A 25,082-nucleotide genomic window follows, 5' to 3' on the forward strand; every position below is an offset into this window, starting at 1 on the left:
AGATACTGTCTATAGCATTGATGGGTTTTGAACATGCTTGTTACATACTTAGACATATTGTCTTGTTTTTGTTTAATTATAGGGGGGTCCTTACCATGACACGTTGCACAGTATTTTAGGAGCCTATACTTGTTACAGACCTGATGTAGGCTATGTAAGTGAATCATTTTTTCGTCTGGGGTGGGGAGGGAGAAAGAGGAGGAGGGAAGAGTGTGCTAATCAGCCCTTTGTAGACCAGCATTAAATTATTTTGTGAATAATGATGGGGTTTCTGTGTGCTTATATGCCAATACATGCTTGGGAGGTGTGTGTCATATATAATGGTTCTGCTGCTAAATTTAAACTTTTTAATTGGTTAAGTCATTGGAAAACTCAAAAGTACGTATCTTCAGTGCTTGAAAATTGGTGTTGAAAGAGAAGATGTAGTTAAATTGGTCCTTTGAAGTACATACTGTTCTTAATGGCAGTGTTACTGAGGCTGTTCTGTTGAATTGTGTTTCTTACTCCTCTTGATACACATTTCTGTGCCTTCGTGTTGTGAGCTTCTGGAACTGTCTGTAAAGCAGCATCCATCACGGCCACACGAGCTTCCTCAAAGGATTCAAAGCAGTGATTATGAAAGAACAGAGTGGATTGCAGATACTTTATTTAGTCTGGAGGAGAAAAAAACAAAACAACAACAACAGAAAAATACAGAGCAGGGATGTGTATAAGAGCTTGTTTATTTGGGAGCTTTTGTTTTATAGAAGGCAAATGTAGAAAAATACCATTCCTGTTCTGTGAGTAGCACTGGCTACTTGGCAAAATCTGAACATGACTGCCTGGAAACTAGAAAAAGAGCAGATGAGCTGGTGTGCTTCATTTGGCCTGGAACCTGTTGTTGTGTTAGGAAGGAGCTCGTTCCTCAGGTTTGCAGGAAGGACTGTCACACCTCGGTCCATGTGACCCAGTGATGGCAGCACTACACCCTTTGGGTGGGTGAGTTTTGCCTAGGTTCTGTGCTAATTCCATAATAAACTGTGGAAAAATGCAACAATAGCATGAGCTTATGGAAAACGAAATGTGCTTAATTTTAAAATGCTGCTGCTTGCCAAATGAGCCATTGCAGCTCTCCATAACTGCCAGGTTACTGATTGAAAAAGAAACATAATTAGTCTCCAGTGTCCTAGTACAGCTTTTCACAGATCAAGGTATATATGTCCCATTCCTATGAGAAGAGGGACCAGAAAAAAATCTTCATTCTGTTCTTCAGAAAGAGTTTTATTCTGCGTATTTGAGAGTGATGTCATCCTGGCCTTTTTCAGGAATTTTACTTGGAGTCTCTGAAGGGAGGCAACATGGGAATCATTAGCTTCCGTGCTCTCAGCATTCAATACCAAGTGGTTATGCAGGTTAAAAAAATCCTCCCTTTCTGAAAGTTTTGCAAAATTCAATAGCCCAGTGAATGTGTTAAACAGTAGTGATTGCAACAACAAAATGGGGCAGTGTTCTTGAAAGAATACAGTTCTTGTTGAATGGTGATGCTTTTTCTTTCTTCAGGTACAGGGCATGTCATTCATAGCAGCAGTATTGATCTTGAACTTGGATACTGCAGATGCCTTCATTGCTTTTTCTAACCTTTTAAATAAACCCTGTCAGATGGCGTTTTTCCGTGTGGACCATGGCCTTGTAAGTATGCAATAAAACTGTAGTCGACATATTGTGGATATGTCTAAAGTTAAAAAACAAAACAAAACATGAGCTCAGTAGCCTGGGAAATGTCTGAATTTATTTTAAGGCAACAAGCTTGATAAAAAATAAAAAAATAGCAGAGGCACACATGTGCACCACCCTCAAAACAAACAAACCAAACTGGAACTAGGGAACACCCTACCAAGCTTTTGAAGAGGCAGGTGAATGAAGTTGCTCAGCTGCTGAGTATTTTATGATGCCCAGAGAATAGTTAGGAGAATATTATTGTAGGTGTTTTTAAATTTGAGCACTGTAGCTGAAAGCTGAAAATAGTTTAATAGTCTTAGAAGTGGTTTGAAGGTGCTTTTTATCCCAAACTAACACATTGCTTAAATAGGCTCCCAAAAGAGCTGGATTTCCTGTCTCTTTACTCTGTAGCAGTTATGTTTTCAAGATGGCATGGGGGAAATCAGATGAGCAGACAACCCTCTCCTCCCCAGTTTTCAACGAAAGTTGGGTGCCTCATTCACACTGTGTCTGAAATTCTTTGTTAGGATGTATACTGGGCTACTTGTGTACCACAGCAAAGTAGGACTCATCTCCTGAAATACATTGTTAATTTATTTTTAAAGTATTTTTCAAAAAAGCATTCTGTATTTGCTTTTAATTTATTTACCCATTAATGCTATAAAAGTAGAACCAGCTTTCTCAAGGGTTTAAATGGGAGAAATAAAGCAGGGGAATGGATAACATCAACAGTGATCACTTGCATTGGTTAAACAGTGGGACTCTAGGGATCCTATTGGAATTTTCTGCTGGAAAAACACGTGTAATTCCTTGTTACAGCTTCTGAGTCAGTTGTAAATGCCTGTGGGAGATGTACAACAGCTCAGACAGCATTGCTACAAGCAGTATCAATCATCTCCATTACTACTATTTGAAAAAGGAGGACATGCTCACTCATGCAGTGTGTAAATATAGATCTTTTGAAGATGGTTCCGAATTAAATTATCTAGAATAAGATGTATATTAGCTGTAATGGTGTTTCTAGTTTCCCCTTGGATAGTGCCCTTCCGTTTTGTTAGCTTAGACAAGTAGAGGCTACGTGATAGAAGGATGCTTGCAGAACAGCAGAGGTGGTGCTACACGAAGGAGTATTAACATACTGTGAAATTGCAAAGCCATGATTCACACCACAAGGAAAACTTTGTAACTAGTGATGAGACAAAAGTGAGATGTTTTTGTCTTCTTGTGGTTAATACTCTGTTCTGTTGTGCGTCCTGAACTTTTTTTTTGTCAGTTCCACAACTTAATGCTCAAATGCTAATTTGTCTTATATTGGTTTTACTTTTTCTAATTTATTTAAGAGGTACTTTTGGAAATCATAGTAGTTTATTCTGATTTCACTTGATTTATTTTCTTGGTTAAATTTTTATTAAACAGGATTTTTTTTTAATTACTACTAGGTAAATGTCTTACTGTATGCTGATTTGATCAAGATAAATACCTGAACTGCTACTGCATTTCTAATTGAGCTGCCTTCATTTCTATCAACAGATGTGATTGTGGCAGTGTAAAGCTCCCTGCTTTACAGTACTTCTGAAGTGCTTTAGTAGGAATTTTTTTACTGTGGTGTTGGCTTGAAAACAACATTTTGGAAGTAGGACTGTCTTGCATTAGCCTGCTTCCTTCTTTGCACTAATGAATCTCACGTGATGCTTGGACTTTGTGTATTTAAAAATACATATTGGGAAATTGTTTCAGTTGTAGAGTTCTCTAAAGTAGGTTTCTATTTTCCGGTTTACTGTGAAGCTCTTTCTGACTAACGGGTGGTTTAGAGATTTTACCTAACTTTGTACAGCTATTTCATGCTATTCTGTAGCATGCCCATCTCAGATTGGCTTGAAAGTCAATTTTTTACGTGCTGCTATTAAGGAAGATAGTCTAGAATTTGTCACTACATTCAGATGAAACAGGAAAACATTTCTATAAGGTTATCAAAAAACAGGTAAGCATCTGTCCTCCTTTTAAAGGATTTCACACAAAAGGCTTCTCTTTTACTGTCATGGTGTATCAGGGAAAAGCATGCTAGTACAACTTGTACTTCAAAGATACCACAACCATTCTTTATTTCATTCTTTATTTACAAGAGATTGTAATTAAATTACTGAGTCATTTGAGGACTTTGTTAAACTTTTCTTCCTGCAGTAGTAAGAGGATTAATTTGGAAAAGTTAAAAAGACTTGTTTTTAACTCTTAGTTGGATAGGAATGTTTTCCTTTTCCATGCCCTCTGTTTCTATTTTGTCCTAAATATTCAAATTTTTAAAATAACATTCAAGTTTTCATATTAAAAGCAGTACAGTTAAGGGGATAAGGTATCAGATGGGGGTTGGAATCTGTTTCTCTTGCGTGTTTTGTCCTGATCTTCAGCTTTTCTGTGTGAACTTTGTCTATTTACCATAAAAATAACTATTATCTCATTTTTAAAATGTGTTATACAATAGAAGCTTTGGTATTAGAATATGATTTGTGATTGGAGCCAAATGGACTCATCACTCTTGCTATGGACTATTAAATTATTTCAGTTTTGTATTTCATTTTGTAATCCATTGGGTCTTGGATGTTATTCAGTGTAACATTAGGTTACTGCCACAAACATAAAGCACCGTTCTGTTACAATTATTTTGAGTAATCAGCAAATAACTTCTCACCTGATACTATTTTTCTTTCCAAAGGAAGCTGGCCAAGACCCACAACAATAATGATATTGTTTAATGTGAGAACAAAATATAGAATGGATCTTAAACTGTGTGTTTGCAGATGCTGTGTGTTACATAAATGTTTAGCTCTGTATGGCATCATGTAATTCATATGATTTTATTTTTGAAGAACATGAATCCAACAACAGATAATATGTTGAAGTCTATTAATAATAGAACTAACTGTTTTTTCTCCCTGGTGTTTTCACAGATGTTGACTTACTTTGCTGCATTTGAGGTATTCTTTGAAGAAAATCTGCCAAAGCTATTTGCTCACTTCAAAAAGAACAACTTAACTCCAGATATCTATCTTATTGACTGGTAAGACATTGACAGTATAATTACTAATATGCATACCAGCTTATAGCTCCGTGTCTATATTCTTGACATAAGCTGGAGTGGTTTGGACTGTTTTAGTATTCTTTTGTTAAGATAAAAGCTTTATCTGGTGTTCAGTAATTGAATTTGTCAATCCAAATCATTGCCACAGGCTTAGAGAATCGTACAATCACAGGATGGTTTGGGTTGGAAGGGACCTTAATGCCCACCCAATTTCATCCCCCTGCCATGGGCAGGGACACCTCCCAAAGCTATAAGGTGCAAAGAAAACAAGCACCTAGGCTTTTGGAAGCATGAGCTATGACTCTTGGGCAGCATTCTACTCCTATGTTCTGTGGTCTCAGATCCTATTTAGAGGGTCCCAGCACAGATTGCTTTTAATTACTATGGCTATTCCACTTAGTAGACAAGGAGTTAAAATCTTTTTATTTGGTGAAATTCCCCTTCTTCTTAGCTCTATTGTAATTACAGCCTTAGAGATGAAAAAGACATAGGTCTTATTTGCACACCTGTCAAATTTCATCATGGTATTAGGTACTCCAAATTGAGTATTTGCATTTGTGCCTATCAGGCTTTGGTTTGGGGGCAGCTAAAATGTCTCTTCTCAGCAAGCAATAGTTTATTGTCAATTTCAGGAAGATATGAAATCTTTTTTGTGAAAACTGGATTGCCTTTAAATTGTTGACAGCTTCTGCTGTCAGGTGTTTGACTAAATACTTTCCGTAAAAGACAAAATCCCCAGTAGCAGCAATTTTTTTCTGAGGTTGATAAGTTGTTACTTCAGAAAACATTTATGACTGTTGATCCATTTCTATCTGAACCAAGCTCTCAGTGTCCTTGTGATCTTTCAGAGCTTGTTGTTAGCACTGAATATGTTGTTGATTCATTGAACAGAAATCCCTTTGGAGCTGTTCTGTCCAGTCTCACAGCTAGAAGTTTCACTAGGTGAGCTTTCTCAGCATCACAGAGTGCCTGAGATCATCTGGTCCAAACCCAGTGCTTAAAGCAGTGTCAGCTATAGGAGGTTACTGAGGACCTTGGCTAGGAGGGTTTTGAATATATTCAAGGATGGAGACTCCACAACCTTTCCAGGCAACCTGTTACAGTGTTCAACCACTATCACAGAGAAGCTTTTATTTTCTCATGTTTAAATAGTTTCCTGCGTTTCAATTTGTGCCTATTGTCTCTTGTCCTTTACCTGGATATGACTGTGAAGAGGCTGTCTCAATCTTCTTATTCCCTCCTGTTGAGTATTTTTACACCTTGCAAGCCATCTCCCTTCATGGCTAAACAGACCCAGCTCTCTCAGCCTCTCCCTGTGTATCAGATGCTCCAAGCCTTTAATGACATTTGTGGCAAGCGGAACTTGTGCCAGTGCGTCTGTGTCTCTTGTGCTGGGAAGCTCCGAGCTGTCCTCAGTGGTGCTGAGAAGAGAGGAGGGGTCACCTGCCTTGGCCTGCTGGAAGTGCTGTTTCTGCTGCAGCCCAGGAGGTTGGTGTCCTGTGTCCCCAAGGCACGTAACCAGCTCATATTTAACTTCTTGTCCAAAAGGACCTCCAGGTCCTTTTCTGCAAAGCTGCTTTGCAGCCTGTTGTCTTCACATACACACTGGTGCCTGGGCTTTTTTCCTGCCCAGCTGCAGGATTTGGCATTTCCCTTTGTTGACACACATCAGCTCGTTTCTCCAGTGTGTTCCTCTAGAGCGGTGGATTAACCACTGTTCTGAGTTCTGTACCACCTGCGAACTTGCTGATGGTAAAGCCTGATCCATCATCTGTGTCTGTAATTAAATTGTTTGAAAGTATTGGCTGAATATCAAACCCCGGAGTACTGTAGCAGTGTCCTGGCTTGAAATTTTAGTCTGTGCCACTGATTAATAACTTCTTGAGCTTGGCACTTCAGCCAATTTTGAGTCCATCTCCCTCTTCATTTATCTAGTCCATACTTCATCAGTTCATCAGTGAGGATTTTATGGGAGACTGTGGTGAAAATCTTGCTAAAATCAAGATGGGCAGTATCCACTCCGCATCCACCAAGACAGTCATCATAGAAGGCTATCAGGCATTTTCAGGCATTATTTTGCCTTCAGAAATCCATACTGACTTCTCCCAATCAGCTTTTGTCCTTGTTAAGTTCTTCTAGTCTTCAGGAACCTCTCTAAGTCACCATGATCTTTAAAATACCATTGAGAGCAGCCTCACAATGACACCAGACAGCTTCCTCAGCACTCGGGGGTTTCTCACCAGGACCCATGCACTTGTATATGCCCAGTTTGTTTAAATGTTTCTCACCTGATCCTCCTCTGCCCAGAGCAGGGTTTCCTTGCTCCAGACTTCCCCACTCGGCTGAAGGACCGGGGTTTCCTGAAGGCAAGTCTTCTCAGTAAAGACTGAGGTGAAGAAGGCAGTGAGTAGCACAGCCTTCTGCATGTACCACTTCACCAGCTTCCCTGTCCCATTCAGCAGCAGGCCCGTGCTTTCCCTAATCTTTTTTTCTGCTGATGCACCTGTACAAAGCCCTTCTAGTTGTCCTTAACAGCCATAGCCAGATTTAACTCCGGCTGGGCTTTGGTCTTCTAATCTCTTCTGCGCGTGCTCAGTGTCTCTATTCCTCCAGGGACATCTTCCCCTCCTTATTCCTTTTGTATACTTTTGTCAGGAGCTTCTTGTTCATCCGTACAGGCTTCCTGCTGCCTTTGAGTTCCTTTCATTTGCACATGCCTCTTGCACAGAGAGTGCTGTTGCATGGGTTTTGTTTGACTTTGCTGTTACACTGGGATTACATTTTAATGCAGCATGAGCAGAGGAATGAGGGGGAGTGTGATGGATAGGCTCATTTCTCCCAGCATCTATAAATGCTATCAGAAAGTTTTTTATGACTGAAGGCTGAGAATATAAACTGAACTGGATTTCTGTACTGCACAGCAGGAAAATGCCAGAAAAATGCTGGAATAGGGTAGAAGAAATGGAAGAGAGCAGGGGCTGGTATGTCCAATGACAAGAGGAAAGATGCTGAAATGATATTAAACCTCAGGAATGAGGACTTCTTACAGTAGTCCTGTCCAATTCTATACTAAATTTCTTCACATTGGTCTTGACTAGTCAGCTTGTCCAACCGTGTCTTTGTTTTTGTTAGGCAGTGGGGTTGGTGTTCAACTGTGTGAGATTTCAGTATGATACTTAAATGTATCTGTTGATGTGTATATATGTATTTACACATATAAATGTGTATGAAAATATATATATCCTTCCTGCTTTAAAAATCCTTTGATCCCATAGGAAGCAGATTTATATATATTTTTAATATCCACTGGAAATTTAAAGAGAATTGGAGTTTGTATCTGCTGTCCTTCCAGGAAGTAATATAGGAAAGATGTAAGGGAAAACGGGGTGGGTCAGCGTCCTTGCAATTGAGTAACTATTAAAGCAAAGGAGTTTAAAATTTTGTTTATAATGTGCCCTGTGGCTCCAGAGTGACTGCCAGCCTGACAGGGAATTTGCTGTAGTGCTGATACTACTCAGTGAAAAACAAAACTGTTTCTGGAAAGAAAGAAGTTTCAATGATGTTTCATTCAAGGGAGAATATGGTGAAGTGTTGCTTGTGCAACTCCACGCCCAGTGAATTCTCTAAGACAGACAGACCTCCTGGTTGTCGGTAAAAATCTCAGTGAAACAGCCTTGCTCTGACAACATCACTTTTATTTCAATGCATGTTTGCTCTGAGCTCCAGAGGGACGCCTGCTGCTATTCCGCTGGCTGGCATGGTTACTGTGCAGGCATGTGTGCAGGAAATCTCAGCTGGTGCCAGCTCTGGGGGGACTCTAGTAGCCAGTGCCGCACAGACCAGTTGCTGGGAAACCTCCTGCAATTACAGCGGGATCGACTGGTCTCCTTTGTGCTCCTCCACGTATCCGGTGCCGCAGGGAATGACGGTGAAATTGTTATGCCTAAATCACTTGTTGGAGGGATACGTGCCAAGAAAAAAGCAGTGCTACACATGTGATGTAATGCTGCTTTGGGCATTCTTGGGGCTGGTAGAGGATTTAGGGAGTGCAGCTCCCCTGCCAGCTCCCTGCCTTCTATGACAGCAGGACGTCAAGGACTTAAGAATTTAATTAAAAAGTACAGCAGAATGATTATCAGCGGATACCTGCCACCAGTAAGGCATCTCTTTCAAAAAGGACTACGTGCTTCAGGCTCAAATTCCAACTGCTATTTTTCCTAGTAAAAATTCAAAAGCTAGACGTGCTTTTACTTTTTTGAAGAATATAAAAGGAAATGAGTGTGCAAGGGCTGTAAAGAGCAACGTGCAGTCAGGTTCACAGAGAACAGAGAGGAAATAGTGTGTGAATAGCCCGGTTTTGGCCACTCAGCACTGTCAGCTGATAGACCACAGGCTCTTCTGAGCAGAGCAGAATGTGGCTTTACAAAGGACACATGCAGACTATTTATGGCCTGCTGCTAATATACAAATACCTCTTCATTCCCACTCAGAAAAATGATTTGGGCAATAATTATAGCCCAGGGCTTTGTTTGTACTGATGGCTAAACCAGCGTTCTTTAATATTGCATTGACCGTGGTTGTGCTCTGTGAACACGAACTTCCTATTGACACCCTTTGCTTGCTATGATAAAGGTCCAAGCTGTTTTGTTTGTGTGGATGGATGTTTGTAGTGGGCACTTCCAGTGAAATATTTATAGGCTTGCTGTCTGTCACATCAGGAAAAACATAGTCCATGTCACCCAACCCCCCAAAAATGAGGCTCAAGATGATGCTTTAGGTGCATGCTTCCTTTTCAAAGAAAAAATGGATCAGAAACCCTGGCTGTAATTCTGTCCAAAGGTTTCTCATGACATCCTCATTTCTTGATCTGAGTTGTTGTTACCAGACTCCAAAAAATTAGTGTTTAGCTCAATTTACAGCGTGCTGATCCTCATGTCACTGCAGGTTAGAGTGAAATCAAGTGAAGCTCTGCATTGCCATGTAGCACACCTAGGCAAGAGAACAGGGCCTTCTGGGTGCTTCTGACTTGATGAAATTGCCCAGAAACTAGCGTGGTATTTGTATTGATGCTTTTTTGAATGCAATCAAATTTATTAAGATGTTCTGTTGTAGTCAGTACAGCATAGTACGTAATGGTGACCTTTTTCTTAGCGCTGTAAGGGGCAAAGTAAATGCTTCTGCTTTCTTCAACCTCAATGATTTTAAAATTGTACTAAATAAACTTAACAGTCTTACTCCAGTAAATCTAAAGGTGCTAATGAGAATGGTTCTCGTTACATAATAACAGATGTCTGTAATGCCACCATGCAATGAAGTAATGCACAAACTCTTAGGAAGAGGCAGTCTTTGTCTCAAAGCAGACGTGGATGAAATAGATAAAAATGTAACAACTGAGAAGTAGTGTACCAGGATAAAGCAGAGAGGATACAAGAGTAACATTAAAAGGTGCATTAGTTTAGCAGTTTCCACAGCTGAACTTAGAAGTTGCAGATTTTTTTTTGTGCTGCTAAATATGGCCACAACAATGCAGTATGAGAATACATTGGATCTGGTTTGCACTGGCGTTGTGCCTGAGTTGTCGATCCAAAATCTGGCATAGCTGCCTTCGGCACTCTTGCTAACAGTATCTTATAAAGACTTTTTAATTTAAAAAAAAAAAAAGTGGGAGGGAGGGATTAAAATAGAGCCTATGATGATCATGGTAACAATGCTTTCTTGATAAGATGACGGTCATATGCTTTCCCTGTGAGCAGCAAACTAGCCAGGATTTCATGCATCTACCTCAAAGTACGCATTCATCATAAGCAGGGCCGGGAGCAGCAGGAGCATCTATCTGGTACTTATTATTTTCCTCTTCCAAGCGGATAGCAGCCAGAGCCCTGCATTTACAGTTCTTTGACATGGTCATCTCCGCGCTTGTTAACTGCATTGTCTGCATCTTGGACTTCAGTGAGTTGAAAGAGAGCAGCAGGCAGAAAATCATCCTGCAGTCTGTGCAGGCAGATCGTGTGCAAGCGGTGTGCTAGTGCTGCTGAGAGCTGCTGCAGCTGCTTTATTGCTGTAATAAATTTCAGCTGGCTTTCAGAGCAGTAGCTCAGACGTCTAATAAAAATGTCTTTCTGGAGGAAATGTTTTAAGGGAGCAAATACTGGATCCATTCTTAGCAGAAATGATTCCTGCTGTTGTGTCGTTGCTTATTCTAGGGGGCCCAATCTCCATCCGTAGGGCTTGATGCATTTAATTCCATGATAGTATTAATGAAAGCTAATTGCTTTATGAATTTCTTGCAAATTGCACTTGCATGCAAATTATGAAGAGATCAGTGTCAAATACCTTATTTGACATGACAGCTTTTTTATGTGAGTAAATCTTTTCCTACAAAAAGCAGTATTCTAATAAATAGATGTACCTATTTCTTCTGACAGTTAATTTTCTGCGTAGTTGCAGATTTAATACACATGGGTTATTCAGGCTAGGTGTGAATCATGACAGAATAATAGCTTTTGTGAATAAAAACGGAGCAAAAAATAGAGGCATTGTTGGTTATGCTGAGGCAGGGCTAGCTGCTAGCTGAGCGTTTGCCTGCCACTTGGTGACCAGGAAAGTATTCAGCTGAATTGCTTCCTATTGCATTGGTCTTTTAAAATGGAAAACCTATTGCTGTTTCCTGTGCACCTGTGTGTATAGACAAAAAGTTGTAATTCTGCTGTGCAACTGTTCTGCAGCGAGACATTTTTATTTGGGATGTGACTGTACAAAGATGCTGAAGGTATAGACAAAGCCTGTAACTTGGCACGTGGTCAGCCAATAACCCAAAGAAGCTGTTACCATGCTATTCTTCTACATTCAAATGCGTTTGTATGTGTATATACATGTATATATATACATGTTCATATATATGTATATGAACAATACGTGGTTTTATTTTCAATCCAGACTCTACCGCTTTCTTAATTCAGCTTTCTTGGAGAACAGAATTTTAATGATTTCCACTTGCTATAAAAAATATTGCTATGAAATGTAAAAACAGAATGAAATGAAATAGTGCAGGATGCTAAACCTGCAATTTACTTGTCACCTGAATTTGTGCAAATGGCTTAATCTCTTGTTGCTGTTTGAAAAATACAAAACTTTCCTATTTTCCTAAAGTGTGACGACTCAGAGAAGCGTTATACTTGATGGGACATCATTCAAATAATCTGACATAGTAAAAAAGCAAATACTGCAGAAAACCTTTGATTAGAATTTGCTGGGAAAATAAATTGATTTATATTCTATACCTGTGTGTGTGTGTGTGTGTGTATTATATCTCCATTCCATTGTAGTTTTTATATAAACCAGAATTTCTTAAATAAAAAAGGAGAGGATGGGTATGTGTGTGTGAAGTCTTAAGCACAAGAGAAGTACTGTTAGATTCAGCATACTTGAAAATAAATTTAGTGTTAAAAGGTAAGGAAAGGTTGTATTTATAGCTGGGGTTGTGCTGACCTCTTCTGGAGAAAGAATTGTTTGCAGTTTTAGAGAGTGCTACAAAATGTTCTGCAGTGAATATGTGGAGAAAAATCAGGCCTGGAAACCAGGCGATGGTGATGTACTGTATCTGTTGTACCAGTGTAGTACAGTTTTATATTGTTTCTTGTATTGCTCTGCAGCAACTAATAGAAGAACTTCTGAAATACAAAGGGGATATTCATATCTGAGAAGCGTCAAACTTGCAAATGAGCAGTCTGTATACTTCTGTGAGCATCCGAGACGTTTTTCCTGTCCAGTAACTGTGAAAATTTTACTCTTTTTTTTTTTTTTTTTCAGGATATTCACGTTATACAGCAAATCTTTGCCACTAGACTTGGCTTGCCGCGTCTGGGATGTGTTCTGCCGTGATGGAGAAGAGTTCTTATTTCGTACAGCCCTGGGAATATTAAAACTTTTTGAAGATATTTTGACCAAAATGGACTTCATTCATATAGCTCAGTTTTTAACAAAGCTACCAGAGGACTTACCTTCAGAAGAGTTCTTTACATCTATTGCTGCCATTCAGATGCAAAGTAGAAACAAAAAGTGGGCTCAGGTAAAGAGGATGTTGATCTTTGATTATCAGATGAATGTACAGTACTCACAAAGAATGTTTTACACCTAGTGTTTGATTTTGTGGGTAAGTAGGACTATGTAGCTTGCTCGTGTGTTTAGTGTGCATTCAGGTGAGTGGACTGCCTGAGCTTTTTTCTCTGGAAAGGGAGACCTCAGTCAACACTCAGAATGGAAATGTTAGAGTTGATGAAGTAAAGGGTCATACAGCTTTTTTAGTTTGTTCATTACAGTGACTGCTACCAGCATTACAACGTGATACATAAATGCAGAAGTTCACTCTTTGGGATAAAATGACAACCGATCAGGACAGTATCATTTACATGTTAACCCCGAGGAGCTTGCCTAATTTGGGGCTGTACAGAAGTGACCACATCTCTGATTTCCTTAATGAAATGTAGCACTGAAGTCTTTACTTCAGAAAATTGCTGTCTCATCACTGCAATTCCCAATTAAATTTCAGTTTACAGAAAAAAGATGGAAGCATGTTGTTTGAATGTGGAAATTGCTGTGTGGCTGTAACAGCCGTTCATGCTGGAGAGTTAGGTCAAATGCACTCCATGGCAGTTGGAAGGGAAACTTCTTTAAAAAAAAGTATTTCAGAGCAGTAATGCAGCCTCTTTCATGAGTTCTGCCCAGTCTATACAAATTCTTTTGTGGGGGCAGAACTGAAAGGTGACATTAAACTTGGTGGTTATGGCAGTACAGCTGTGAATGGGAGCTTATGGCTGTTTCCTGGGGTAATGGTAGATGGGAGGTACCACCAACGTGCTGTTTGAGATGAGAATTCCTAACCTTTTGTGGCAGGAGCTGGTTGTAGTGTTCTGAGCCTTTCCTTGTGGGTAGGGGGGAGCATGGCCTGCGCTGCCCAGCTGAGAACAGAGCACTGCTAGCATTTCCCCTGTGACACAGGCTTCCTCACAGCTTATCTTGCATTTACCTTCTGGGCTTCATTGTGAGTTACTAGTACGGATCCACCTTTGTTTCTGTCCTCAAGAGCATCGTTCAGCCAGCAGTGTCTCTACAGGTAACCTCCCAGTCTTGTTCCTTGTTCAGATAGTTCACTTTCTTTGAGCATGTCCTGTGTGGATGACCATCACATACCAGGTAAATTCTCAGCCTACTGCTGCTTCAAGTGTTTGCAGAGATGGGGAGATAGGAGTCTTATTCTGCCAAATACCCCCAGGTAACCAGCTGTCAGCTGTTTTCTGCCAGTGCTATGCAGTTTGTGATAACTGTAAAGGTTTAGTGGTGATTATCACAGCAGGACAAGGACTTACAAAAGTTTAGCCAATTTAGCCCTAGCAGTTTTCCTCATCAGCTTCATTCTGACTACGCTGGAATTTACCAGTTTGTTCTTGCTTGCTGTGGCAAACTGAAGAAAAAATGCTGCTGAACTGTGGAGCAAATAGATCTCAAGGAGAGCTAGCTCACTGTAGGGCTGGTATTGGCTGACATCTTACCTACCTTGTTGTCCTCTGCACTGGCTTTCTTCACCAGCTAATTCCGTTACTGAGTAATTTTCAATCAGGAAAGCCTCTTCACTGTCTAGACATCCTTTTCCAAGCCAGAAATGGCTAGGAGCTATCAGTTCGCTTGCATCCTGAGCATACAGGAACTTGGCTGAGGTACCAAGACAGCAAGGGTATGGAATTTTTTTCTTCTGCAAAGATGCTGACTGGGGTGGCCTTTTACCTTTTTTCGGCCTTTAAAGTTCACCAGGATGAGTTTGGACTCAGAAGCCTGAACTTTGCTCTTCTAGGCCAGCCTTATGGTAGTGTGTGACTTGGCTGCAGAGGTGGGCTGGGAGCAGCAGTGTGGGGCAGTAGTGGTGGGCAGTGCTGGGGCCTGTGGCAACACCCACCCGCCCAGGATGTCTGAGAAGTCAGGCTGCAATTGCTGTGCTCCCTGGTTAGAGAATTATTTTTGACTACAAGTATTTTGGTACAAGTTAGATACTTTGCTGTAGTACCCATTTGTGGTTTCTTTTTTTGTTTGTTTGTTTGTATGTTTTGTTTTGTAGGGAAATACCTTTTCAAATTACCAAAATGAATGTCGAGTGTGATGGATCCTCTACTTGGGAGTTCAACTTCTAGGTGGACTGACTGACCAGGGGCACTAGTTTGCAGAGGATGCCAAATGTTCTTGAGCTGAAAACAGTGGGGTTGTCCCATCTCAGCATCATCTTGTTTGGTTACAGTAACTGTCCTGCATAAGCAAGCAGCACAGCTTCAGCTGCTGCTTCTTTGTTAGGAGTGGAGTGCACTTGATTGTGTAGAGCTAAGTCAAATTCAGACTCATGTCTCAGCATCAGGTATACTTGGTCCTCAGAAAAGCACTGAACCATTCACCTCGCTGTACTCTGGTAATTCTGGTGTTGGTACCCTGCATGTCACGTTCTGGGATGATGCTGTCTAGAGATTATGTTTGTAGGACCTCGTTTAAAATGTCACAGGCTGCTTATTAATCCTGCTTCCCTCATCAGACAGGGTGGTGGTGTTTTCTATCTCACTCCATTTTCCCTTGGTTGTTCTAACAGTGTGATCAGGAAACTGAAGACTGAAGGAGAACAGCTAAATGATGACCAGGGCACTTCTGGTAACAAGGAGTGTGGTTATCAACAGGAAGCCTGCAAGTTCTGGTTTTCTTCTGGAGTTACAACAAGGATCTCCAGGTTCTTGTGCCAGTACAGCCTTAGTCTGAATTGTGAGCAGCAGTTATACTCGTGGTTTTGGCATCAGGTGTGGAGAAACAGATTAGGCTATTGGCTTAGCGTTTCTGGAATTTGTATGATTTTAGCTCCATCAAGTTTTCCAAATAACTAAGGAATCTGAGCTGTCTGTTCGCTGCCTTAAGGTCCATGTAAAATGCTTTTCTGGATCAGTATTTTGGTTTCATTCTCACGCTCCTTAAAAAGTGTTTTTTCCGTGAAGAACATTGTTACTATGGCACTTGAAAGTCTCAGTAAGCTCATTTGATTGAGTAGCTATTGATTTATTCAGAATATCTTTGAGCAGGACCTTGCTGAAATCTCTCCAATTCTAGAAGCTGTCAAACAACCAGCCAGCTCTGTTCATGCCTCTATCAAACACCTGTTGCAACAGCTCGGATACTTCTGCACTGAAATACAGGCAGTATTATGTAATTGCTCTGAGTGATTTAAACCTACTTGCTGTTAATTCTGGTGATGCAGAAGTTTGTTTAAAATTGGTCAGAGTTGCTTACCTGTAGTTGCTGTTCTTTGAGAGGAAATGTCCCGAAGGACATTGGGTTCCTGAGCAGATCCTGGGGCTGCCGCTGTGCTTCAGTGGAGAGTAACCAGAGGGCAGGGAGCGCATACTGCGAGGGGGAACTGGTGGCAGCGTGCTGTCTGCAAGTCACGAGGGCTAACAAAATTGTGCATCAGCTAATGGGAAATAAAAGTTGTCGATCTGAATGCAAACAGTGATTTTTTGCTTCAGAAACAGATCTGGAGACAGCAAAGTGCGCTAGGCGAGCACCAATCAATGCTATGGTAATTCTGAACAGGCTGCCCAATTGCTGTGGTTTCGAACAGTTCATTTATCCTGAGAATTAGAAATTCCCCTTAGGCAGCTTCTTTTAATAGTGCTACACTTGGAGTGTACACATCCAGGCTTCAAGAGTGTGTGTGCATGTGTGTTGGGGAGAGATTGAGCTTAGACCTTCGTTAAATCCATTCCTACTTAACCATGCCACCAGGACTTAGGGGAGTGGTCTTCTTCAGTGGAGAGGTTCTCAATTTTGAGAACCTAGCTATATTTAATAGTTAAAATAGTATTGCTCAGAGCTAATGAAATCAGAAAGTCTTTGGACAGTGGTCTATTTAGTCACTTCTAAATCTAACGCTTTTTTTCTCTCATTCCCTGACATGTCTAGATACTGGCTGCTCTGCAGAAGGATAACCGGGAAATGGAAAAAGGAAGCCCTTCACTCAAACGTTAACTGGCTGCCTCCAGGAACTCACAGGAAAAGATCAGAAGTGGCAAAAGTATTGGACAGTGTTTTGACATGTGTGAGCCTGCAAATCAAAGTGTTATTTCAGTTCTTTTTCAGTAGTAGGATAACCTTAAAGGGGAGAGAGGAAGAGAGGAGGAAAAAAAGGATATGGGAGGTTAAAACCTTTTTAAGTGTACCCTAGGCTTAGCCTTAAACTTCCAGCGGAGTGCGCGTTTGCAGTGGACAGTGATACGCATCACGTCTGATGAGGGCAGTAAAACTAAACAGCATTAAGGTTTCTTTCTTTTTTTCATTGATGTTTTAAAATACTGGGCATTCAGCAATGTCGGTTGCTTTGAAAGCTGTTCCCTACTTTTGTTGTTAGGCAGGATATGTTTCCCATACCCCTAACAGGAGCTGGATCTGGGTTTTAAATAACTGGTGCTGGAATTTATACTTAAACGACGTGAGGACCATTTCTTTAGAAATGCTTCTGGTTTTATAGGCTGTAGGTCCCATTTACCAAAGAGGTCATGTAGATGTAGAACTACATTCCGTTCTTTAAGAAAAATGTTAATGAAGTTGACTTGGAAAAGAAGTCATGCTAGCAGTGTAAAACCAATTATTCTTCAAGATGCCTTGGAAATCCATGTTCCAGTCTGGAAGCACATGGAAAACGTTCCATTTTTCCGGCTAGATTCCAAACTCACCAGGTGTGAGTCTAGTATGGAGCTGGCATCATTTCCCAATTGTACTGTCTTGCCTCTGTTTAAACACAGGGTCACATACTAGTAAATGTATGCTTCCACGTCTCCCTCCTCTGGGGCAGTGCTGTTTCAGGGTGTTCTTGCCTACCAGCTACTTATTCCTGTGCCGTCTGTCCAACTGATAAAACCGGGGGCTGAGCAGATGAGAGGTGGCTGAAAGGAATTGTTATAGGTTCTTTAAACCCACTGGCACAACCGAGGAGGGAGGGCACAGGGGAGGAGTTCCATAAGCCAACACTGCTGCTGAAAATAAAAGCTTACGGGGGATCTCTTGAAGTTGCTGCTGCCATAGCGGAAAAGCGTATGTGGAGCTGAACTTGCTGTAGTAATGAGTGGAAGTTTATTGGGGAACATGCTGGACAAATACTGTCGGGACAGGTACAGGCTGTCATTTCCTAGCGTTGAAGCCAGCCTCTCGTAGAGGTGAGCAAGTTACAGAGAGCCACCAGAAGATGCTCAGTTGTTACACCGCTTAGATTCCCTCTGCATTCAGATGAATGTTGAACTGTAAATCATGAGTGCCTCTGATTTACAAGAATGTTTTTGTATAGTGTAAAATCTGTTTTATAAATAATTACTACCATGAAAAGGGAAACTAACCGAAGCAATATTTGTGTTAACTGTCAACAGGAATTACTAGCTCCTCTAGCTACGTGGCCATAGGCTTCCCAGTGCTATTCGGTCTGTTTTATGCCGATCGTTTTGGCATTGTCTGAATAAAAAAATCAGAATAATAGTTGCACACTGCTCAGATCAACTTAGACTGTAAGGGATGTAATCAAAAGACTCTCCTTTAGTACAAACATTCTTTCTGTGAGTGATACTTTGACTGTAACATTTAAAAAGAGCGAAAGCAAGGTTTCTTGGTTAACTGTTTGAAGACTCCTAATCACGTTGGAATACCCGTAATGCAAGTGCAGCTTGCAAGTCTGTTACCTCATTGGCCTTTTTTCCTGTCCACTTCGTGTACCTGGTGTAATAGACGTGCGTACTTTTTGTTGGCCATCTGAATTTCACCAAAAGGCTTCTTCTAGGCCATCACTTACTGAAAACAGACATCAGGATGTTGACATGAAAGCCTGTTAATTCTCCCAGAATTTGTGTAGCTCTGATCCTTTAATGACCGGTACTTGCATGGTACGTTGCTTTGACGTGCAATAGAAAGCTGGAAGGTCAGTAAGTGGTTTTGAATACTCCTTTTACTACAACAAATACACCTTTTCACAAAGGGTATGAGAGGCCTAACATCCCAAACATTTGCACTATGCTTTTAAATGATTTATTAAACACAGAGACAACTCTTTGCTCAGTGTACGTTTCTTAGGTGGTACTGTAACCGGCTTTGTGATTTAAGTCCTCATTGTAACTAGGTGTGTATTTCCGTTTAAACCAAGTCTAGAGGGATGGCTCACTTGTCTGATCAGAATATATTTTGGAGCCAGTAGGTCTGTTTTAGCCATCTGCAGCCTGTTCTCGTTTTTTTCTTCTCAGTAACATGTTGAATGTAAGAGTGGAAATGGGCATAGTTGTGGGAAAAGGCCTGCTGCAACACCTGTGCACTGTTTGTTACTTGCAAACGTAATTATTTTGTTCAGTGATTTGATCTTTCTGTTTTTAGAAGATGTATATATTTTCTAAATGATTTCTTTGTGTATATAAGGTATGTTCTTTAATGAAGAAAAGCAATGCAATAAGGAGCTTTGCACAGTTTGTTTTCAAACAAAACACATTTGAAAAAAACAAATCACCTGCCTGAAGATGCAATTGTTTCAACTTCTCAGTAACCTGATTTGAAAATAATGCTTGAATTTTGATAAAAACCGTTGAGTTGTAATGGTTTAGAATTACTTGCCACTGAGCTTTTTAAGTTTCGTGCAGCATACCAAATCTCGTAATTATTAAGGAGGGTTTCTGTAATAAATTCAGGGATTGCATAAAAGATTTTGACAACTTAATTTTATTGTTCAGATGCTTGAGGGCATCTGTAACATGATGCATGAGATTTTCTCCCAGTGAACAAGTGTCCACATCAAAGCAAACTGTTTTATTTTCTTCATGGGTTTGAGGAAAAATAAAAATGCTGCAATACATCAGAAGGCTGCAACTGTCACTGTACCTGCAGCAGGTGAGAGAAAACAGAAAACTTCAACCAGGTTAGGAATTCTGTACAACCTGCACTTTATTGTAAAGCCGTTTCACAACTTCAATCCACAATCAATCATTAACGTATTTCATTCAGTGAAGACTTTTATTTGAAGAGGTACCTTATAACAGCTTCTTTTTGAATGTTTCAAAAACTAGAGTGACACGTAGAGAACTGTTGATACATCCCCTGTACATCATGTTCAAATTGTTTTTATGTAGTTACATGTTTTGGTTAGATATGTGTATCAAACTGGAACTTTTTTCAACTGTAAATATACGGTTTTATTAAATAAAGTCATGTAAAGTTACCTTAATCACCTGTTGTCAGCGTAATTCAAAAATTAAAACTTTCTTTGTTTTAAAAGAAAACATGGTTTATTTTGTTTCATAATCGCAAGGCATTTTTGTGCTCAACCTCAGGCGGCATTGTTGTAACTCTTATGTAAACTTAACTTCAGATATTCGAGAGGAGAAGCTTCCCATCCCTTAACTAACTGAAAAGGGGTTAAAACACCAGATAAAAATAGAACGTAGACACAAGTTGGGGAGAAACTACCTGCGCAACAAAACTGCGTGGGAACACAGTAAAAGACTTGGCTGCCACTGTTCGAGTTTCCTCTGGGAAACCCCTCTCACTCCCTCGTACTGAAGTATCTTGCTGTTTGCTCTGCTGGATTAGCACATAACATCAAAATCGCCTCATGCTTGATACTGGTAGACATTTATATTAGATATATTACAGGAGTTGGATAAAATTGTTTAAAATGAGATTTTCTTGCCTGTTTTCCCAGTGCCAACTCCAGTCTGCCTGAAGACAGGTAATGCTGAGATTAGTAGATAAAAACACATTTATCTTGGCTGCTTCCTCAACAGATTGTCCTCCTTTGTTTTCAGGAGGAAAATGGAGAAATCTTTGATCCTTACACTGTCGGGGTGCTTTGGAAGGCCAGCAGAGCAGTGGGTTATCCGAGCAGCTCAGGACTAAGAAAAAAACCCTTGGGGGCAGTGTGAGGATTAACGTCTTAATAGCATGTTTGGGTAGAAATCCCATCTCAGGGATATGGAATATGCTGTTAACTTCATTTGCACCTTAAATTCCTGTCTTTTCCAGATCTCAAATATGCAGCAATGAAAAGCACCCGAGATGTACTTCCCTGCTCTTCACTCCCGTTACCTGTGTACGTTTGTTGCTTAATCCTTAAGAAGTGAAGAGAAGGCTTTCCTCCATCTCTTAAGCCAAAAGCAGCAAGAAGTTTAAGAATTTCCCTGGCAGGAATTTGTAAGTAATAAGAGGTACTTCTCTTAGAGACGTGACTGCTAGTCACGCACTAGTATTTATGGAAACAGTTTCATAGAACATTAAGAGGCTTCTCAACTTGGGCAGTAACCATTCTTCTCAGCAAGAGAAAAGCCCCAGTACTAAACAGGTTATGGTGAAGGGCCATGATTTATAATGCCTTTTTTTCTTGTAAGTGGCTGGCAGTTGCACTTGTGTCCTTTTGCTATCCAGCAACAGATAGATACACTGGCATTTTGTGGAAAGTTACTAGTTGCATATAATCTGTCTTCATGAACAGGTTGTGAGCTACTGAAGTTAGGGAGTACTTGAGTTCTTTCTACAACAAGAGCATCGCTGTTTCAGTCTGTTCATGGAATAGTTCAGCAAAACTGGCAGGACCTTAGAAGAATATAACCAGCCTGCTCAGCATGACTGCACAAAGTAAGAAACCACTGATCTCTTTGAAGACTGCCATTTCACTGTGACAAAAATGAACAAAAAAAAGTAAGTTTCAATAGTGTACTAACTTCAATTATGTTTTGGCCTTTAAATAACTAGAAAGTTCAGAAAACCTATTTCATTTAAAAGAAAAAGGAATAAGGCATTGCTAGGGATGTCTTTACGTGCTTATCTACTTTTATCCCCTTGCAAGTGTATTCAGTGCCCTGTGTGCTGTGTGTAAACACGTATGCAACTTTGGGACTGGGACCCACAGCTCAAGTACAGCTTAGCAATGCTGGTCCCACAGGGTGTAGTTCCAGCCTGTGGTGGGAGACCAAAAGGCTCCTCTCCTACTCTTTCCCACTGGGATGTAGCTGCTTGGCTGCAAAATTCACAGCCTTGGGAGATTTGCGGCTGGGCCTTCAATACCTAATTCTGACTAAAAGATGCTAGTCTGTCTAAGCAAAGGAGAAATGGATGGAAATAAGCAATCAAATAGGTTCAAGAATCACGCAATAATCGGGCTGCCCATCAGCTGGTTGGTTGCAGGTCTTTCAGGAATGAGAACGTGCTCCATCACAACTCGGACATTTTACGGGCCTGAGATGTTTCTGTATCCTCGACATCATCCCATGCCCTAGTGAAAACCGATGCTACCCTCGCAGCAGCAAGAGCTGCAGGATGTAGATAAGTCTTGTTGCTGTTTTCATGAGTTGTGTGGGAATTTCAGGAATACGCTATTTTGAAAGCAGAAGCTGTTTCCTGGAACTAAAGCTGTGTGAGCTGTATTCACGCATATATGAGAAAACTTACCCCCTTTTTCTTCTGGAACTCTGACACGAGTTGAACAGTGCAGAGGGGACTAAAAGGGTGATGGGTTTATGCTGCTCCATACCTTGTCCCACGCTGTGACACACCATGACGTGTCACACACAAGGCTGAGTATCCCCTGGGCTGTAAAAGCTGAAAGACCAAATAAAACAAACAAAAAAAAAAAACACCACCAGAACTCTAGTTCTGAATAAGACTGATGTGTATTTTTAAAGTAGTAAGCCTTTCTTCTTGAACACCACCAAGACAAACTTTGCAGCCAACCATATTTACAGAATGGGTGAGGGACTTGGTGCTTCTGCAGCGTTTTGGCTGTGTGCGAGTCATGCTAGGTTTTCACAGTATGCTTCTGTTCAGTTCTCGGCCACATCTGTGAAAAGTAACCCTTAAGATTCGTTATTTTTAATCCAGGACCTGCCTAGCAGGCAGGTAGGTTTATCCTACAGACGAAGTTGATACTAGATTGCAAGAACCATAGTGGGGGGTGGTAGAGGCAAGATTTGAATCAGAGCATGGTAAGTGCTCTGCTTAAACAATAGCGCCATGGCCTTACAGGGCCGAACACTGAGGTGATTTTCTAGAAGTGTAGGCTTTTGACTAGATTTTTGTTTGTTTGTTTGTTTTTTAAATAGGTATATGGTTTGATTCAGAAATGAGTACTGTAATCACTGAATGCCAAGTATTGATGCTGCTTAGAGAAGTCTTTTTCAGGAGTAAGCGTGTAATATGTTCCCTAGGATTTATCAAAAAGAAGCATGTTACAAATGAGAATTACAGAGAACTCCTTGGCGTATATCCTTTCCATGCTTTCTTTGCCTAAAAAGGTAAAAATGAATTGGCTTCCCTGACTTTTTTCTGAATTTCCTTACGTGTAAGGATCAGGGCAGCGTGGTGACGTTTCAGTGTTTCCAGCTGCTGACGTAACAACTCCAGGGTGTCCACCTTCTCCTCAAAGTCCCGAAGCAGTACCTCATTTCCAACCAGGCCACGTTTCTGCTGCAATTTCAGGGTGCTTGCCCGCAGCCTGTCCCTGGCCTGTTTCTTTCTGGTGAGGAAATCTCTCTTCTGTGACAAGAGAATGTCAATGTCCGTCAGTTCGGCTTCTCTGACCTGGTTCTCAGCTTCCACTAACTGTAATTTCTCCCTGCAATGGCTGAGAATGTGCACTGCCGTGGATACCTTCTTTTTGAGCTCCAGAATTTCTCCACAGAGGTCATCAAACTTTTCGCTGAGCTTCTGATTCTCCTTCTTCATGTACTCAAAGTCTGCAAGACGCTGGCCTTCTGACAGCTGTCCTTGGGCTTTCAAGACCGCTTCAAGGCTTTGGATTTCAAGCTTCACCTTGATGTTTTCCACGCGGACCTGGAGGGGCAGAAATAAGAGTGATTCGACTTGTTTAATCCCTGCCTTGCTGGGGAAGAAACGCTTGGGGTTAAAGTCAGTAGTGACAGGAGTAAAGCTTCAAGGCAAGATTTTATGATTCTGCTGTGCTTTAACACTGAGGGATAGATCTTCATGCGTGTTGCCCCTGGAAGGGGATACTTTCCTAGGTGTAAGAAGAGGACGACCCCGTTCTTTTTGGAAACTTGAGCAGCCCAGAGGTACCCAAACTCGCCTCACCTCCCTCACCGCTCTCTCCTTGGCCTGCTCCTTGGCCAGTACGCTGTCCACCGCCTTCACGGCCGCCGCCCGGCCGCCCAGCCTCCTGCCGAGGGCTCGGAGGGCCAGGGCCTTCTTCCTGTGCTGGAAGGCCGCCCACTGCTCCTCGGCCCGGGCCTCGCTCTCCCGGCACCTCCCGCTGCGGGCTCTCACCCGCTGCCCGCAGGCGGCCTCCGCCCGCTCCCGCAGCTCCCGCAGCTCCCTCAGCTCCCGCAGCCGCTCGCCGTAGGCCGCCGCCTGCCGCCCGCCTCTCTCCGCCGCCCGCTCGCCCTTCCGCAGCCGCAGCAGCTCGCCCAGCCGCAGCTGCAGGACGGCGCCGGCCGGCCGCAGCCGCTCCCGCTCGCTCGCCAGCTCGCGGTGCTCCGCCAGCAGCGCCGCCCGCTCCCGCTGCTCCTCCGCCGGGCCGCCGCCGCCTTCCTCCACCTCATCCTCTAAGGGTTCCGGCGGGGCCCCGCTGGCTTCGGGGACAGGCGGCTCTGCGGGTGCAGGGGGACCCGGGGGCTCCGCCGGCCCCTCGGGATGGCCGCGGGCTGGCTCCGGGTCCGGCCCTGAGGGCTCCTCGGGTCCTGGGTCCGCGGGTCCCGGCCCCGGCGGCTCCTCCGGTTCTGCCCCCCTGGGTCCTGGCTCTTCGTGTCCCGGCTCCTCGGGTCCTGACCGCTCCGGTCCCTGCTCCTCTAGACTCGGCCCCGACGGCTCCTCGGGTCCCGGCCCCTCCGGTCCTGCCCCGCCGGATCCCGGCCCCTCCAGCTCCGGCGGCTCCTCGGGCACCGGCTCCTCTCCTCCCGGCCCCTCCGGGCTCGGCTCCTCCGGGCCCGGCCCCGGCGGCTCCTCTGGTCTCGGCTCTCCGGGTTCCGGCCCTGGCGGCTCCTCGGGTCGCGGCTCCTCAGGCCCCGGCCCCGGCCCCGGCCCCGGCGCCATGCCGGCCGCTCCCCGGGCCGCTCCCCGGCTTCCCCCGTTGCCCTGGCAACGCCGCCCGGCCCCTCCCTTCTCCCCCGGCCCCCGAAGCCCCGCCCCCTTCCCTTACCAACCACTCAGCAGCGGGGTCGCTCTGGGACCCCCCTCCGATTGGCCGCCGCGCGGGCGGACGGCTTCCCCTCCGCCAATCGCCGCCACCCCCTCTCCTCACGGCGCCGGGTGCGCCGAG

The 25,082-nt window shown here is 42.6% G+C and overlaps 2 protein-coding genes across 4 annotated transcripts in view; one reads left to right on the plus strand and one right to left on the minus strand.

The window, feature by feature from the left end:
• TBC1D14 (TBC1 domain family member 14) overlaps nucleotides 1–20,042 on the plus strand; it is a 65,965-nt gene extending 45,923 nt beyond the window's left edge. For all 3 annotated transcript variants that reach the window (XM_035324127.1, XM_035324128.1, XM_035324130.1), the window contains 5 exons: nucleotides 83–154; nucleotides 1,540–1,668; nucleotides 4,644–4,753; nucleotides 12,584–12,842; nucleotides 16,757–20,042. In XM_035324127.1, the coding sequence (XP_035180018.1) occupies nucleotides 83–154; nucleotides 1,540–1,668; nucleotides 4,644–4,753; nucleotides 12,584–12,842; nucleotides 16,757–16,822 (636 nt within the window). In that variant the 3' untranslated portion in view covers nucleotides 16,823–20,042. The remainder of the gene's footprint in view (nucleotides 1–82; nucleotides 155–1,539; nucleotides 1,669–4,643; nucleotides 4,754–12,583; nucleotides 12,843–16,756) is intronic.
• Nucleotides 20,043–21,370: 1,328 nt separating this feature from the next.
• CCDC96 (coiled-coil domain containing 96) lies at nucleotides 21,371–24,856 on the minus strand. The gene is made up of 2 exons (XM_035324441.1): nucleotides 23,900–24,856; nucleotides 21,371–23,641 (listed from the first exon to the last, which is right to left on the minus strand). The coding sequence occupies exons 1-2, from the start codon at nucleotides 24,854–24,856 to the stop codon at nucleotides 23,096–23,098; spliced, it is 1,503 nt and encodes a 500-aa protein (XP_035180332.1). The 3' UTR covers nucleotides 21,371–23,095.
• Nucleotides 24,857–25,082: the final 226 nt, after the last annotated feature.

Source organism: Oxyura jamaicensis, chromosome 4, assembly GCF_011077185.1.
Source record: "Oxyura jamaicensis isolate SHBP4307 breed ruddy duck chromosome 4, BPBGC_Ojam_1.0, whole genome shotgun sequence".
In the NCBI taxonomy this organism is placed as follows: domain Eukaryota; kingdom Metazoa; phylum Chordata; class Aves; order Anseriformes; family Anatidae; genus Oxyura; species Oxyura jamaicensis.